This window comes from Sus scrofa, chromosome 2 (assembly GCF_054392235.1).
Source record: "Sus scrofa isolate SSC_HxYL_T2T_F1_AM1 chromosome 2, Sscrofa_HxYL_maternal_Yorkshire_Landrace_v2.0, whole genome shotgun sequence".
In the NCBI taxonomy this organism is placed as follows: domain Eukaryota; kingdom Metazoa; phylum Chordata; class Mammalia; order Artiodactyla; family Suidae; genus Sus; species Sus scrofa.
In genome coordinates, this window is record NC_139384.1 from 71,459,765 (window position 1) to 71,477,469 (window position 17,705).

The 17,705-nt window shown below is 52.6% G+C and overlaps 1 protein-coding gene across 2 annotated transcripts in view; it reads left to right on the plus strand.

Moving 5' to 3' along the window:
• The window catches only part of NOTCH3 (notch receptor 3), a 37,808-nt gene that overhangs the window by 14,456 nt on the left and 5,647 nt on the right, over positions 1-17,705 (plus strand). The window contains exons 17-31 of one of the 2 annotated variants that reach the window (XM_021083631.2): positions 258-483; positions 880-1,081; positions 1,353-1,506; positions 1,902-2,086; positions 2,657-2,789; positions 2,876-3,133; positions 3,222-3,340; positions 3,764-4,323; positions 6,318-6,650; positions 9,105-9,259; positions 9,358-9,580; positions 10,739-10,823; positions 13,646-13,808; positions 16,076-16,380; positions 16,630-16,777. In XM_021083631.2, the coding sequence (XP_020939290.2) occupies positions 258-483; positions 880-1,081; positions 1,353-1,506; positions 1,902-2,086; positions 2,657-2,789; positions 2,876-3,133; positions 3,222-3,340; positions 3,764-4,323; positions 6,318-6,650; positions 9,105-9,259; positions 9,358-9,580; positions 10,739-10,823; positions 13,646-13,808; positions 16,076-16,380; positions 16,630-16,777 (3,249 nt within the window). Of the gene's footprint in view, positions 1-257; positions 484-879; positions 1,082-1,352; positions 1,507-1,901; positions 2,087-2,656; positions 2,790-2,875; positions 3,134-3,221; positions 3,341-3,763; positions 5,213-6,061; positions 6,651-9,104; positions 9,260-9,357; positions 9,878-10,738; positions 10,824-13,645; positions 13,809-16,075; positions 16,381-16,629; positions 16,778-17,705 lie in introns of those variants that run through there. The other variant, XR_014836626.1, reaches the window with a different exon arrangement.

Here is a 17,705-nt window from a genome sequence, read left to right on the forward strand (position 1 = left end):
TGGCATGTACTTGGCAGGTCAAAGGGACTCTTTTTTTGACTCCTCCAACCCCTTTCCTCTTCCACATAGGTGAGGTATCCAGATAAGGGAGGGGATGAGGCCACAGAGGGGATAGAATTTGATCCTACTGACCAGGTGTGCCCTTCCCAATTGAGGCTGGTTTCCTCTTGATTTCCCTCTACACTAAGCATGGCCAGGTCAGGCTGGGCTGATAGGAGCCAGGGTGAGTGACCAGACCTCCTCCTTTCTGACTGCAGACCCCTGCCTGAATGGCGGCTCCTGTCAGGATGGAGTGGGCTCCTTTTCCTGCTCCTGCCTCCCTGGCTTTGCTGGTCCCCGCTGCGCCCGAGATGTAGATGAGTGTCTGAGCAGTCCCTGTGGCCCAGGCACCTGCACAGACCACGTGGCCTCCTTCACTTGCACCTGCCCCCCGGGTTATGGAGGCTTCCGCTGTGAGCAGGACCTTCCAGACTGCAGCCCCAGGTGGGTGGGGCCTCTCCTGGGAGTCAGGGACCCTGGCATCAGATGGGACGTGGGACCTGAGGAGTAGGGACAAGGGAGGTCCTTGGCTTGGTACTCACCTCAGGACTCTTAGGCTTGATGGGACAGTGTCCAAGAAGGGACAGTGTGTCTGTTGAGAGGTCAACTTAGGGAAGCTGGTCCCTGGGAGGGGGTTGAGGCTAGAACAGGGTGGGGCCTCCACGTGGCTCCCATGTAGCCCTGAAATAGCTGGCATATTGAGGCCAAGAGACATGGGATTTCCCTTTTCTCCTTCGGGTAGGGGTAGAGAATTTGTCCACTCAACGCTGGGAGGGGCCCGGGAGGGAGGCGGGGCCTTCAAGAGGGTGGGGCCTGAAGCACCCCTCCCTTTGCCTCCAGCTCCTGCTTCAATGGCGGGACCTGCGTGGATGGTGTGACCTCCTTCACCTGCCTGTGCCGCCCCGGCTACACTGGTGCACACTGCCAGCATGAGGCCGACCCCTGCCTCTCGCGGCCCTGCCTGCATGGGGGCATCTGCACCGCCGCCCATCCCGGCTTCCGCTGTGCCTGCCCGGAGGGCTTCACTGGCGCTCAGTGCCAGGTGGGCGAAGTCACTACGGTCTTGGGGGAGGAGTTTAGAGGGATGTTCGGCGGGGGGGGGGGGGGGGGCGGCTGCTGGATACCCTGGTTGAGAAGCCTACCTAGATCCTGGGGAGAGGTTCGCCGCAGGTGGATTATGGTGAGGGGCCTGCCTCGGATCCTGGGAGAGGAATTTGGAGAGGTGTTCTAGAGCATGCCCAATACCCTGGAGGAGAAGCTGGGTACTGTTTCTAGGTGTACCCCAGCATGGACACTGTGGCCTTCCTCTCCAGACGCTGGTAGACTGGTGTAGCCGTGTACCCTGTCAGAATGGGGGTCGCTGTGCCCGGGCTGGGGCCTCTTTCTACTGCCTTTGCCCCCCGGGGTGGAGTGGCCGCCTCTGTGACATCCAGAGCCTGCCCTGCAGGGAGGCTGCAGCCCAAATCGGTGAGGGCAAGCACGTGACTGATTGTATGGGGCTCTGGAGGGTGCATGTGCTCAAACTTCCTGCTAGTGTGAGCTGAATGAGGGTACACCAGGGCGCATGGTCATGGTGGGGTGTGTGTTTGAGTGTGTGTGGATATGTGGCTGTGTCAGCTGGCCAGGGCCACCGGGATGGTGTGTTTGTCCATCACCATGATATGACTGGGATGTCTGCAACTCTGTGTGTGACCTTGCTGGTGTGAGCTTTGAAGGTGTGTCTGTTAGGGAGATGTGTGGCAACCTGATGGAGTGTGGGTGAGCTCTTGGCAACTGATGCTGGTGGGGATGGTGGGTGGTGCTGTGGGGGATGTGGGCAAGAAGGAGGAAATCTGTGCCTAACGTAGCTCTCCTTTACCCAGGGGTGCCTGTGGAGCAGCTGTGTCAGGCAGGTGGCCAGTGTGTGGACAAGGACGGCTCTCACTACTGTGTGTGCCCGGAGGGCCGCACAGGCAGCCACTGTGAACAGGAGGTGGACCCCTGCTTGGCCCAGCCCTGCCAACATGGGGGCACCTGCCAAGGCTACATGGGGGGTTATGTGTGTGAGGTAAGGCGCGCCCAGGGGAGTGGAGAGGAGCTGGTCACTCCTGGGTGTGTCTGGGTACACATTTCTGTGTGTCTATTGCCTGGTATGGTGTGTCTCTCTCTGGGCATGTCTGGGTCTTTGCTTTTGTGACTCTGCATATGTCTTTGTTGATGTCCCTCTGGGTAGGTCTGGGTGTGTCTCTGTCCATCTGAGTGTACGTCTGTCTTTGGTTTTGTCTTGGGCAAATCTTTGTGTCTCTCTGGGCATGATGTCTATTTGGGTGTGAATGTCTGAGTGTGTGCCTCTGGTTGTGTGTGTCTTGGGTACGTCTGGGTATCTGGGTGTTTCTCCTGTGTGTCTGTCCTGTGCATTTGTATGTGTGTGTTACTTTGCACTGAGTGTCTCTGTAGCCTTGGCATCTGGGTGTCCTTGGGCGTCTGGGTGTGTTTCCATGTACTGGAGGTGTTTCTGCACACTGGGTATGTCTCTGTGTTGGATGAGTTGTGTGTCCTACTGGGATTCTCTGTGTCTTCATGGAGAGTACCTGTGTCCCTCTGGGCTGAGTGGGTCACTGTCTCATCCCCACTGCAGTGTCCAGCTGGCTACACTGGTGACAACTGTGAGGATGACGTGGACGAGTGTGCCTCCCAGCCCTGCCAGCATGGGGGCTTCTGCATTGACCTCGTGGCCCGCTATCTCTGCTCCTGCCCTCCGGGAACGCTGGGTAGGCCAGGGCCAAGGTTGTGAGACAGGATGGGAGGCTGGGTCTATGAACCCCCCTGACTGCTTCCCTATCCTCCCTCCTGCCAGGCGTGCTCTGTGAGATTAATGAGGATGACTGTGGCCTGGGCTCCCCCCTGGACCTGGATCCCCGGTGCCTGCACAATGGTACCTGTGTGGATCTGGTGGGTGGCTTCCGCTGCAGCTGCCCCCCAGGATACACTGGCCTGCGCTGTGAAGCAGACATCAATGAATGTCGTCCAGGTGCCTGCCATGCAGCACATACCCGGGACTGCCTTCAGGACCCAGGCGGGGGCTTCCACTGCCTTTGTCATGCTGGCTTCACAGGTAAGCACAAGCATGGGAGAGGAGGCTGGTCTGGGGTCCTGCTTGTGTTCCCCATTGTTGGCTGATCCATGTGCTCCTGCTTGCCCAGGTCCACGCTGCCAGACTGTCTTGTCTCCTTGTGAATCTCAGCCATGCCAGCACGGAGGCCAGTGCCGTCCCAGCCCTGGCCCCGGGGGTGCGCTGACTTTCTCTTGCCACTGCGTCCTGGTAGGTGGGGGTGGGGGGCAGTCACGTCAGGGTCTCTGGGAGAGGAGGGAGCATGGTCTCATGTGGCTTTAGGGGAGAAGAGGTGTAAGAGGAAAGGGGTTTCTGGGAAATGTTGAAATTACCTTGAGGTTGTGTGTCTGTTGGTCTGGAATTTGGAGGTGTGGCCTCTGGGGGCTTATCTTCTAGGAAGGGCTCTGGTAGAAGGCAGAGGGTGGGCCAGACCTGGGGAGACTGGAGGCCCAACCTTTCCCAGGTCCTGATCCATCATCTGCCCCTCTCTCTCCCTTCAACCCTCAATCCTCTTCTCCGCTTTTCCATTTCTCTCTTTCCCTCCTTCCCCTTTCTCTTTTTCTCTTCTTCTCTCCCTTTCCTCACACCCTGCCCCCGCGCTTGTTTTTTCTCTCCCCACAATCCAACCCACAGCCATTCTGGGGCCCGCGTTGTGAGCGAGTGGCACGGTCCTGTCGGGAGCTGCAGTGCCCTGTGGGCGTCCCGTGCCAGCAGACGGTCCGTGGGCCGCGCTGTGCCTGCCCTCCCGGGCTGTCGGGTCCCGCCTGCCGGGGTTCCCGGGGATCCCCACCGGGGGCCGTCAACTCCAGCTGCGTGACCTCTCCCTGCCTCCACGGGGGCTCATGCCGCCCCGAATCGCTTGCACCCTTCTTTCGCTGTGCGTGCGCGCCAGGCTGGTCTGGGCCGCGCTGTGAGGTACCCGTGGCGGCGCCCGAGGCCCCCGAGGAGCCACCGTGCCCGAGAGCCGCCTGCGAGGCCAAGAGCGGGGACAAGCGCTGCGACCGAGAGTGCAACAGCCCGGGCTGCGGTTGGGACGGCGGCGACTGCTCGTTGAGCGTGGGCGACCCCTGGCGGCAGTGCGCGGCGCTGCAGTGCTGGCTCCTCTTCAACAACAGCCGTTGTGACCCCGCCTGCAGCTCACCTGCCTGCCTCTATGACAACTTCGACTGCCGCGGCCGCGAGCGCACCTGCAAGTGAGCCCATCCGTGTCTTCTCTGTCCCTGTGTCACACCTAACCATACATGGACCCTGCCTCTCTATCCATCCGTTTGCCTTGCTCTGTCAGTCCATCTCAGTCCATCTTTTGGGTGATCTCTTCATTTGCCTCATCTGTTTCTTAGTATATCTTGTCTGCCCATCAGAGTGCAGTTTGTCTGTCTGTACACCTCATCTGCTTAACCAGGTGCCATTTATGTCCATCTGTCTTTCCTCTCCTGTGCCCTTTCTGTCCATCCTTGTGCAGATCAGTGTGCTCATCTGTCTGTTCATCCATGTACCCCTCCAGTCTGTTTTTCTGTCTGCCTATGCACTCCATCTACCCCTCCGTGTCCTGGTTGTTGATTTTTCTGTCTATCCATAAATTCCTTTTGTCCCTCTGTGCACCCAACTGTCTGTTGGCATCTCTGCTTGTCCATCCTTGGGCCTCATCTGTCCATCTGCCTGTCTCTATGCCAGCCTGTCCATCTATGTGTCCATCTGTGTATCTTTATGCCCCACCTATTCATCCATGTTCCTCTTCTATCTGTCCCTTTGTCCATCCACACACCCTTTTTGCTCCTTTGTATGCCTGTCCATCTGTCCATGCCCCTGCCTGTCTGTCCCTGCCCCTTTCCCACCCTTCTCTATGTCTATTTGTGAGCCCTGTCCATCTCTCCCATGCAGTCCATCTGTCTATCCTTGTGCTCTGCCCTGTCTGACCCTCTGTGTGTGATCCTCTGCCTACCTGGAATCCTGTACTCACATTTATCTTCTTGTCCTCATTCCCATTCCCACTCTCCCACTTGTTCATTCTGCTCCAGTCACCCTGGCCTTTCTTCCATTCTTTTTTTTTTTTTTTTTTTTGCCTTTTCTAGGGTTGCTCCTGTGGCATATGGAGGTTCCCAGGCTGGGGGTCCAATCGGAGCTGCAGCCACCGGCCTACACCACAGCCACAGCAATGCCAGATCCAAGCCACATCTGTGGCCTACACCACAGCTCACGGCTATGCCGGATCCTTAACCCACTGAGCAAGGACAGGGATCGAACCCACAACCTCATGGTTCCTAGTCGGATTCGTTAACCACTGCGCCACAACGGGAACTCCCTTTCTTCCATTCTTCAGATCCTCCAGACTTGGTTCTACTGCAGGGCCTTTGCACTGGTTGTTCCCTCTGCCTGGAATACTCTCCTGCCAGAAGCTACGTAGCTTCTCACTTACCTCCTTCAAGTCTTTACTCAAGCAGTGAGCTTCTCAGTGAGCTCCTCCCTGGCACATCCAGCACATCCCCTGCCTTAATTTTCCTTAGGATTTAAGTCCATATAGTACTCTGTGTGTGTGTTTACACTTAGCCTTTATTGGAGTATAATCAAAATGCTATATGTTCTACTCATTCATCTCCTTTAACATCTGTTGACTGAAATGCCAGCTCCACATGGGTAAGGATTTTTGTCCTGGGCCATCTCCTTTGTGCCTACAGGAGCACCCAGAATACAGCAGGTGTCTGTCAATAGTTATTGATATATTAATAGTTACAGGGAGTTCCTGTTGTGGTGCAGCGGTAATGAACCAGACTAGTATCCATGAGGATGTGGGTTCGATCCCTGGCTCTGCTCAGTGGGTTAAGGATCTGGTACTGCTGCAAGCTGTGGTGTAGGTTGCAGACAAGGCTTGGATCCCAGTGTTGCTGTGACTGTGGCCTAAGCCAGCAGCTGCATCTTCCATTAGACCCCTAGCCTGGGAACCTCCATATACCACAGGTGTGGCTATTAAAAGCAAAATATACAGACACACGCATATGCTGGCTGGGCTTGCAGAAAGCCTGATACATTTCACAAGCCTGTAGATGCAATCCAGTTCTCTGCACTGGTGCTGTCTTCTTCCGGAGTCCGGGGTGTTCCTTGGTGTGTGTGTGTGTGTGTGTGTGTGTGTGTGTGTGTGTATGCGCGCGCGCGCGCACACCCCCCACCCTGACCCCTCTCTGCCCCCTAGCCCAGTGTATGAGAAGTACTGCGCTGACCACTTTGCCGATGGCCGCTGTGACCAGGGCTGCAACACAGAGGAATGCGGCTGGGATGGACTGGACTGTGCCAGTGAGGTGCCGGCTCTGCTGGCCCGCGGCGTCCTGGTGCTCACTGTGCTGCTGCCACCAGAGGAACTGCTGCGTTCTAGCGCCGACTTCCTGCAGCGGCTCAGTAGCATCTTGCGCACGTCGCTGCGCTTCCGTCTGGACGAGAATGGCCAGGCCATGGTCTTCCCTTACCACCGGCCTGTCCCTGGCTCTGAATCCCGCAACCGGCGGGAGCTGGCCCCCGAGGTGATCGGGTGAGTGACTCTACCCTGGGGGAACCTTGGGGGTCATGCTGACACTGGATGGGCCAGGCCTGGGAACGTCGCTGTCAATCAGGTCTTGAACATTTACTTTCCTGAACATCTAGGAGAGCCTTCCAGGCAATCCATCCAGCACATCTCACCCTCGTCGCCACTGATGTTTGGGGCCATATCATTCTTTGCTGTGTGGGGCTGCTCTTAGCAGCATCCCTGCCCTCTGCCCACTAGTTGCAAGTAGCACACCCTCCACCTCTAAGATGTGACAACCAAAAATACCTCCAGACGTGGGCAACTGTCCTTTGGGGAGCAGAATAGCCCCCAGTCTAGTACTACTCCTTCTGGAGAGGCAGGGGTATAGCAGAGTGTTAAGGGCATGTGTAGTTTTGTTGTTGTTGGGTTTTTTTTTTAGAAATAAAAAATGTAGAACTCTCCTGCTTGTGGCATGGTAGAGGGGGCCAGAAGGTAGATATGGCTTTTGAGCAGGTTGGGGACTTGACACAGAGAAGAAGGCTGTATGTTAGAGAGGCAAGGGCTCTGACTGAGTGAGGCTGGGATGGGGAGATGGAGAGGATGGCTGATGTGCCAGTCTCTGGTGGGGGTGATTGAATTGCTGGAATTGGTCTCCTCAAGATGAAGACATGGGGGCGTTCCCTTGTGGTGCCGCAAGTTAAGGATCAAGTGTTGTTACTGCAGCAGCTTGGTTGCTGCTGTGGTGGGGGTTTGATCCCTGGCTCAGGAACTTCCACATGCCTTGGGAGTGGCAAAAAAAGAAAGAAAGAAAGAAAGAAAGAAAGAAAGAAAGAAAGAAAGAAAGAAAGAAAGAAAGATGATGACACAGGGTGAAAACCAAGGATTGCTTTGGGACTTACAGAGTCTGGAGGGGCCTGGGGGTCTTGGGGAGACCCTCAAGAGGCAGCTGGGGACTGAAGACTGAGATAAGAAAGACAAAAGTGTTGACAATCATTGATGCCATGGGAGACACTCAAAGAAATGGGGAGAGATGTGGGGACAGAAGAATGACCTGGAAACACTGAGTGCTAAGGATTGGATGAAGGAAATCCAGCTCAGAAAAGAGGAAAGGAGTTCCTACTATGGCATAGAGGATTAAGGATCCAGTGTTGTCTCTGAGGTGGGACAGGTTCCATCCCCAGCCTGTCGAAGTGCCTTAAGGATCCAGGGTTGTCACAGCTGTGGTGTCGGTGCCAGCTGTGGCTCAGATGTGATCCCTGGCCTGGGAACTTGCATGTACCTCTGGTGTGACCAGAAAAAGAAAGAGAGAAAGAAAGAATGAAAGAAGGAAAGGAAAGAATTTTTATTTTTATTTTATTTACTTTTTAGGGCCGCACCCACAGCATATGGAAGTTCCCAGGCTAGGGGTTGAATCGGAGCTACAGCCACAGCAACACAGGATCTGAGCTGCATCTGTGACCTACACCACAGTTCATGGAAACTCTGGATCCCCAGCCCACTGAGTGAAGCTAGGGATCCAACCCTCATCCTCTTGGATACTAATTGGATTCATTTCCACTGCGCCATGATGGAGATTTCTGGGATTTTTGAAGAAGGAGAAAGATTTGAGGGTTGAGTTCTTGGAAGCAGAGCCTGAGATGGAGATTCAGATATATGGGATGTATTAAAAGGATGATCTAAGTAGAGAGGGGATGAAGGAAGGATGATCTGAGTAGAGAGGGGATGAGGGAAGCAGGATGGATCAGGGGAAGAACTGAGGCAGGACGTAGCCTCAGCCAGGGTCTGGCCTCAGCCTCATCCCAGGAAGAGCTCAGGAGTGTGAATAGCACCTCAGAGTTGGTTCCACATTAAGACAGGAGCCCCAGATTTTGTATACCCCATTTCAGCCAGTCCCTGACTGAGGGTTTCCCTAAGGGGTGTCACTTCCCAAGTGAAGAGATCCCCACTTTGCTGAGGCTGGATCTCTGGAGAAGGGGCAGCTGTCAACTGTAAGAAGCCAATGCTCAGGAGTTATCATTGTGGCTTGGGGGGTTAAGAACCCAACTATTATCCATGAGGATGAGGGTTCGATTCCGGGCCTTACTCAGGAGGCATTACTGAAAGCTGTGGTGTAGGTTGAAGATGCAGCTCAGATCATCCCACGTTGACTGGAAGCTGCAGCTCTGATTTGACCCCTAGCCTGGGAACAAAAAAAGAAGCCCATGCTCAAAACAGGTAGATGATGGCTGCACCAACATGCTAAAGAAGTTGCTGAGAAAATAATGGTTATTGGATTCATGGCTTGGAGGACATGTGCGGCCACAGCAAGACTGGCTTTGGGGGTGTGGTGGGGTGGGATGCCAGATGGGGGACAGTGGTGATGTGGTGAGTAGATGCTCTTCTGAGCCTTGGCACAGGGAAAGGTGGTGATGGGGCATGAGACTGGGCTTGTACCGAGTGCCTGCTGAGCCCACTTGTCCCTCCCCTGTGTCCCTACAGCTCCGTGGTGATGCTGGAGATTGACAACCGTCTGTGTCTGCAGTCACCTGAGAATGACCACTGCTTTCCTGATGCCCAGAGTGCGGCAGACTACCTGGGAGCGTTGTCGGCAGTGGAGCGCCTTGACTTCCCATACCCGCTGCGAGCGGCGAGGGGTGAGGCCCAGCCCAGTGGTGGGTGATAAGGGTGGAGCGGCGCTCGTGTGGTGTGGTCCTCTGGCCCCTGGGTGAGAACCCCTGCTTTCTGCCCACAGGGGAGCCATTGGAGCTGCCAGAGCCAAGTGTGCCCCTGCTGCCACTGCTGGCTGCAAGCGCCGTCTTCCTGCTGGTCATCCTCGTCCTGGGTGTCATGGTGGCCCGTCGCAAGCGTGAGCACAGCACCCTGTGGTTCCCTGAGGGCTTCTCACTGCACAAGGATGTGGCTGGTGGCCACAAGGGCCGGCGGGAGCCTGTGGGCCAAGATGCACTGGGCATGAAGTGAGGACCTTGCCCATTCCCTGTCCCTGACTGTGGGGGCCTTGTAGGCCCTTGAGCCCACCTTGACCTGAGTCTGACCTCTGACCCCTACCTGACCCAAACTTCAGACTCCAGCCTGGACCCCAGTATTCATCTCTTTGACCACAGACTCCATAATGCCTGGGGATCACCCCTGATTCATGCCCCTTGACCCTACTTCCTCTGATCCAGTTCCCCTGACTCAAATCCAACTCTGACCCTCCCTACTCTGACCCTTCCCTGACTCCAGCCTCTCAGACTTCACTCTGATACCCAAAATTGTTCCCACATGACTACTGAACTCACAACCCCTGTCTGCACCCCAACCCCTCACTGGCACCCTAACCTTGTACTCTTTGAGTCCTAACACCATCTCTGGTTTTAACCCACCCTGACCTTTGACCTCACCCCTGACATCCACCCCCTCTTTCCACTCCAACTCAGTATTCATTTCCCATGGTCCTCAGTCCTGGTCTTGGCCCTGGGCTTCACCTCCAACTCCCTGACCTGACCCTCAAGACCCCAACCCCACCCTGACCCAATCCTGGAATGTACTCCTCTCCTGTGACCCCATGACCCCCTGGCCCCTCTCCAGAATCTCCTCCATTCTGGCAACATCTCTCACCTGTTAGGAGGATAACTATCCTTTGTGACCCTGACATCTTCTATGACCCTGGCTGTATGCCTGTGACCCTCACCTCACCCAGTCCCATAGCCAACTGCTCTGACTTCTGACCCCAGTTCTGTTCCTTCCCCAGTTCTACCTTAAGACCCCGGCCCTGAGTTCCCTTTGTGGCTCAGCGGATTAGGAACCCGACTAGTATCCATGAGGACTCAGGTTTGATCCCTGGCCTTGCTCAGTGGATTAAGGATTCTGTGCTGCCAAAAGCTGCAGCTTAGGTTGTAGATGCAGCATGGCTGTGGTGTAGGCTGGCAGCTTCAGCTCTGATTCTGTTGCCACAGGTGCAGCCCTAAAAAGAAAGAAAGAAAGAAAAAAAAAAAAAAAGACCTCAGCCTTCAACCATCATAACCCCTGATGGTACCCCCTGCAACCTCGACCTCATCCTACATTCCCCTCACTGGACTCATCCCACCCCCCGTGCCTACTCACCCATTGTCCCCCTTCCCATTGTCCCACAGGAACATGGCCAAGGGTGAGAGTCTGATGGGGGAGGTGGCCACAGACTGGATGGACACAGACTGCCCAGAGGCCAAACGACTGAAGGTTGTGTCCCCTCTTCTGCCCTCAGGGTCCTGGGTGGGGGCCCAGTGGTCAGCGGGAGAGGGAGGGAAATGTCCACTGTCCCTGGCTCTGGAGAACAGCCATGGTACCCACCCCATCCTGCTCCTCTAACTGGGCCAGCCTGGGGTCTTCCCAGAGGGGATCTCCTGGCCCAGACAGTGATTCTGCTTTCTCTCTGCTGCATCCAACTTTGTCCTATGTGCCCCGCCTGAGAGTGCTCCCAGCTCATCTTTTCCTATCCTAGGACCACACCTGTGGGCCCTGTCTATTCAGCCTGGGCTGCCCTAATGAAGTGCCGCAGACTGGGTGGCTCAGATAACAGACCCTTATTTTCTTACAGTTCTGGAGGCTTGAAGGTCGAGATCAAAGTGCTGGCAGGATTAGTTCTTGGTGAGGGCTCTCCTGGCATGTAGAATGTGCCTTCTCACTGTGTCCTTACGTGGCCTTTCCTCTGTGTGTGGATGCTGAGAGAATGCTGGTATCTCTTCTTCTTCTTCTTATTTTTTTTATAAAATTTTATAATTTTCTCCATATCTTTTGTTAGATTTATTCCTGGATATTTACTAGTTCATTATGCTATTCCAAATGAAATTTTTTTTCTCCATGCCCACAGCATGTGGAAGTTCCTAGGCTGGGGGTTGAACCTGCATCATAGCAGCCATTGCAGTGACAACACCAGATCCCTAATCCACTGCACTACAAGAGAACTCCTCTTCTTTCCCTTTTCCTTTTTTTTAATGGTCGCACCTGTGGCATATGGAAGTTCCTAGTCTGGGGGTCAAATTGGAGCTGCAGCTGCTAGTCTCTGCCACAGCCATGAGCTACATCTGCAACTTACACTGCAGCTTGTGGCAATGCCAGATCCTTAACCCACTGAGGGAGTCTGAGAATTGAACCCATATCCTCATGGACTCTATGTTAGGCTCTTTTTTTTTTTTTTTGCTTTTTAGGGCCTCATCTGTGGCACATGGAAGTTTCTAGGCTAAGGTGTCTAATCTGAGCCACAGCTGCTGGGATCAGAGCTGCATCTGCGACCTACACCACAGCTCATGGCAATGCCACATCTTTAACCCACTGAGCAAGGCCAGGGATCAAACCTGTATCCTTATGGATCCTAGTCAGAATCATTAACCATTGAGCCACGAAGGGAACTCCTTATGTTGGGCTCTTAACCCACTAAACTGCAAGGGGAACTCTTCTCTTCCTTTTCTTATAGAACCCCACCCTTATGATTTCATTTAATCTTAATTACTTCCTTAAAAGCCCTATCTCTAAATATAGTCATGTTGGGGGTTAGGCCTTCAACATATTTTTTTGGGGGGGAACACAATTCATAACAGGCTCCTGCTAGCATTACTTTCATACTTGCTGAATGTCTTGAAAACACACAAAGCAACTTGTTTCATCGTTAGGAGGATGCCATAAAGCAGCTATTGATAGACATCTCCATTCTTAGCTATTTCTGGCCTGCCTATATTTTAATGTTTGTTGAAATGGAGACATCTATTACAATTGACAACTGAAGAAATCTGCTTGCCCCAGGCTTTTTTCTCCCTTTCTCATCCAAAAGTGGCGTTCAGTATATGGTGCATAATGTTTATGATGGCGTTTTAGCATTGCAGAGTGATTGCATTATCATGAGAAGTTCAGAGTTCTGATGTAATTTGCCCAGGGTCACAAGCCCATTAAGTGACAGTGTCAGAAATCAAATCAACATTGAAGGCTCTCCCATCCTCCAGGACCCCTTTCTGGTTAGCTGTCCATCACCTGGATCTTCCCTTTTGTGAATTTCATCTCCCCATCTGGGTTCGTAAGCTCAGGTCTGGCTTGATCAAGCTCTCTGTCTGTAGGCTCTTAAATGTCCAGCCAGGCTAGTTAGGAATATCCCACTTCGTTTGGATAACATCATTCATTCTTGTGGACCATGAGTCTGAAATGTATTGAGCTCCTGCGAGGGGCCCAGGTGCTGGGCTCCTGAGGATAAATCAATACACAAGTGTGTGATTATTCAGTCCTGATACCTCATGTTCTTGTTTGTGGTACCAGGTGGGAGCCTTCATGGTATCCAGGGTAACTCCCTACTTCTCATCTTCCCACTCACCTTCCCTTCCTTTCCCAGATTAATACTGATCCTTGCAGGATCCCTCTACTCCCACATTTCTTTTATCAATAGTTCGTAATTTCCAGAATACAAGCTTTGCATTTCTTCTGTTAAATTTAATTTTAAAGTTTTTTGTTTGTTTGTTTTCTTTTTCGGCCACTCAGTGGCATTTGGAGTTCCCAGGCCAGGGATCAGATCTAAGCCACAGTTGTGACCCACGCTGCAGCTTTGGCAAGGCAGGATCCTTAACCCACTGTGCTGGGCTGGGGATTGAACCTGTGTCCCAGTGCTCCAGAGATGCTTCTGGTCCTGTTGTACACAGTGGGAACTCCTTAAAATTTTTTGTTTTTCTCCATACTGTTGTCAATAGGATTGTTCTCTTAACTTCATTTTAGGTGTGTTCCTGTCTAGTGTATAGACAGGTGTGTGCTGACAGGTGCTGTGCTCTGCATCTCTTGATCATCCATCGTGGGTTCCCAGGCCCTCTCCCCTTCCAACCTGGATTAAAATCCTAGTTCTTCCTCTTGAGTTTTCTGAGCTTCAGTGCATCAATTTCCCATTTGGTTACCTCTAGAAGAAGCAAGATGTTAAGGTTTTGGGGGCTAGGTGGGCATCTCTGTGAGAAAGCTAAGGGGATGCCCAGACTGTCCCTCAAACTGTCTCTCCCAACTCTTTGTGAGAACCTGGGTCCTTGTGCCTCCAGGTAGAGGAGCCTGGTGTGGGTGCTGAGGATGCTGTGGATTGCCGCCAGTGGACCCAACACCACCTGGTTGCCGCTGACATCCGGGTGGCACCAGCCATGGCATTGACACCACCACAGGGCGAAGTGGATGCTGATGGCATGGATGTTAATGTGCGAGGTCCAGGTCAGTGATGGCACCCCTTCCCCTAAGATGCCCTTTACCCCTCCCACTTGTGAGAGGTTGCATCTGGATCTGTGTTCTGGGGAGATCCAAGTGTGTCTGAGCATCCATCTGTGTGTGGGGGATATTAATCAGGACTGGTTGCAAGTGATAATAGCCCAACTCAAGCTAACAAGTAAAACAGAGGATTTACTGGCTCTTATAAATGGAAGCTTTAGGCATATTTGGATCTAGGACTGACCACCTCTTGGCTCCATCTCAAGCAGGCTTTCTCCTGTAGACCCATGATTGCTATAGGTGGGACAGGCCTTACACAACCTTTTTCCCATCTGTACCAACAGAAGTCCCAGGATGAGTTCTGATTGGATGGGCTAGGGTCACATCCCCATCCCTGAACCAATCAGCACAGCCTGGGGCCTGGAGTATGCAAATTGACTAGGCCTGGGCTATATCCCTGTCCCTGAGAGAGCCAGTTTGGCTCTACCTAGGGCTTGAGGATGGAGAATGGGGTACAAGTGGCTCCCTAAGGGGATTCCAGGGCAGATGCTCACGCAGGGCATAGCAGACCATGTTATCTGGAGCGTCTTGGATCCGTCTCTGCCACATGTTGGGCTGTGCCTCTCCCAGGTTTCTGTTGCTCTTGCTCCAATGGCCTGCCCCTATGGCTCTCTTTTGAAGTCCTTCAGGCTACTGGGGACTGAGGTGCCTAGTATTTTAGATCCCTGGGGGCAGCTCTTAACCAGTGGGTGCAGGGGTATGAAAGGCATAGCTTGGAGTTCCCCGTTGCGGCTCAGAGGTAATGAAACCAACTAGACCCCTAACCCCTAGCCTGGGAACTTATATCTGCTGTGGGTGCAGCCCTAAAAAGCCAAAAAAAAAAAAAAAAAAAAAAGGCACAGCTCTTTGACCTTAAATTGGATTACAATTCTGAGGTACAACTTAGCCTCCAGATGTCCCCCTTGAGATTTGGCTGAAAAACCTCTCCAGGAATTTGCCTGAGATTGCACTTGTTAGTATCCCCAGCTGCTTGGGAGCCCCTTTGTCATAAATCATGTGCCAGGGTCTTAGGTTGGGTCCTGGGGCACTGACACAGGTGTGTGTGTGTGTGTGTGTGTGTGTGTGTGTGTGAGAGAGAGAGAGAGAGAGAGAGAGAGAGAGAGAGATGGGAAGATTTTTATTTGTTTTACGGCTGTACCTGCAGCATATGGAAGTTCTCAGGCTAGGGGTTGAATTGGAGCTGCAGCTGCCAGCCTATACCATAGCCACAGCAACAGCATATCTGAATGACATATGTCACAGCTTGTGGTAATGCTGGATCCTTAACCCACTGAGCAAGGCCAGGAATTGAACCCTCATCCTCATGGACACTAGGTTGGGTCCTTAACCCCCTGAGCCACAATGGGAACACCAGGATTTTTTTTTTTTAAATTCTGGGAGAAAACTGTAATTTAATACATTAAATATCTAAATCATTTAAAGATAAATAAGTGTGTTCAAATGTGGCTACAAAAGAAACCCATGATGGAGTCTGCCTCTGGAAGGAGGCTGCACAGGTCAAGTTTAAGGAAGATGAGATGTTGGATGGTTAATGGGGTGAAAAGACAGTGTGGGTGGAAGTGATGGGGTGGGCGAGCTAACAAGATCATGACACATAAGAAGCTCACAATATACACACCTTCATACAATGTCTAGAGTCAGTGTGGCACAACACACAAGGGTCCAAAATATACTTTAAAACATCAGTTGCTCTATGCCTTTTATTTATATAGTGCTCATTTCTAAGGAACTCTGAGAGTTTTATTTAGAATTTAGCCTAATTTTGCCCTTGGAGTCTTTTTTTTTTTTTTTTTTAACGGCCACACCCATGGCGTATGGAAGTTCCCAGGATAGGGGTCAAATCAGAGCTGCAGCTGCCAGCCTACACCATAGCCACAGCAGCACCGGATCTGAGCCACATCTGTGAACTTTGCCACAGCTTGTGGCAACACTGGTTCCTTAGCCCACTGAGCGAGGCCAAGGATCAAACCTGCTTCCTCACAGAGAAAGTTGAGACGTTGTCCTCAACCTACTGAGCCACAACAGTAACACCTGCCCCAGAGTCTTGAAGGCCTCATGCTTCTTCTAGGCAGGCAGTAAACTGGGATGGGAGGATTTGCCACTCCCTCTTTGCTTCTGCAAGTCGCACTTCCTCCTAATGCAGTGCCCCCAGTCATATTCCCTGGAAAGGCCCTGTGCCCACCTCCCTTGTGACACATTTCTGGTCCCTGCAGATGGCTTCACCCCACTAATGCTAGCCTCCTTCTGTGGGGGAGCCCTGGAGCCAATCCCCACCGAGGAGGATGAGGCAGAAGACACATCAGCCAGCATCATCTCTGACCTGATCTGCCAGGGGGCCCAGCTTGGTGCTCGGACTGACCGCACGGGCGAGACAGCCCTGCATCTGGCTGCCCGCTATGCCCGGGCTGATGCTGCCAAGCGGCTGCTGGATGCCGGGGCAGACACCAATGCCCAGGACCACTCGGGTCGAACGCCCCTGCACACAGCCGTCACTGCTGATGCCCAGGGCGTCTTCCAGGTGAGATGGGCTCACCCCTTTGGATTTTAGAACTGGGACAGTTATCACACAGACCTGGGTTTGAGCCCCTTTTCTGCCTTTCAGAGCTCATCTTTCTCATTTGTAAAGTAGGAACATGTTCTGGCAAGTAGCTCTTCCTGGAACCTAATCAGTTCCGAGGGATGTGGTGGTTGAGGTCATCAGAGGGCTTGGAGGGGCTTCTCGTCCCTTTGTTCTTGTCATGACTCTTGCTGCTCCTGTCTCCCTTAGATTCTCATCCGGAACCGCTCCACAGACCTGGATGCCCGCATGGCAGATGGCTCGACAGCACTAATCTTGGCTGCCCGCCTGGCGGTGGAGGGCATGGTAGAAGACCTCATTGCTAGCCATGCAGATGTCAATGCTGTGGATGAGCTTGGTAGGTTATGGGGGGTAGTGATGGGTAGGGGCTGAGAGGGTGTCACCTGGACCTTGAATATCTTGGTGTGAATTCACACCCACACTGAGACCCAGTCACTGATGCTTGTGCACACATAACAGAGTTTCAACAGGGACTTACACTCTCCTGCATTTAAAAAAAGTGTGTGTGTGTGGTTAGCCCATCCTATGCTGGCAGGGATTTAGAAAAAGTGTCCTTCCCCAGGACACTTCCTAGCTGCTTTGTTCTAAAAACTTACTCTGGTGCCACCTGCTGGACAGATATTGTAATACCTTTGAAAATCAGTCAGGTCTATACCTGAGTGTCATTCCTTCCTTGGAGGTAGCTTTCTTGCACAGCAGCTACCTGGCCCCGTGTCTGGAGAACCTCACACAGCCAAAGTCATACTCAGGCTGTCAGAAACATCCTTTGGAGCAGGTGTTCTCAATCTCAGCCACATTGAATTAGCGGTTGGGTCATTGTTTGTGGTGGGGTCTGTCCTGTGCAATGTAGGATGTTAAATGGCATCCTTGGACTCTGTCCCCTAGATGCCAGTAGCAGCCCACCTCCATTTTGTGACATTGCCAAATGCCCCTTAGGGGGAAATCAGCCTTGGCTAAGAAATACGGCTCTGAAAAGTACTGTTCAACAGAACTTTCTGTGATGATGGAAATATTCTTGGTTTCTGCTGTCCAGTATGGTAGCTACCGGCAATATATGGTGTCTATCAAATACTTGAAATGTTTTACTTCATTTAATGTTAACCTTTGTTTTTCCTGCTTTAAAAAAAGCAGCTGTTTTGACATATAATTCACAGACCACACAATTCATCCATTTCAAGTATATCATTCAGTGACTTTTCATATAACCACATAGTTGTACAGATATCATCACAATAAATTTTGGAACATTTTCTTCTCCAGAAAAA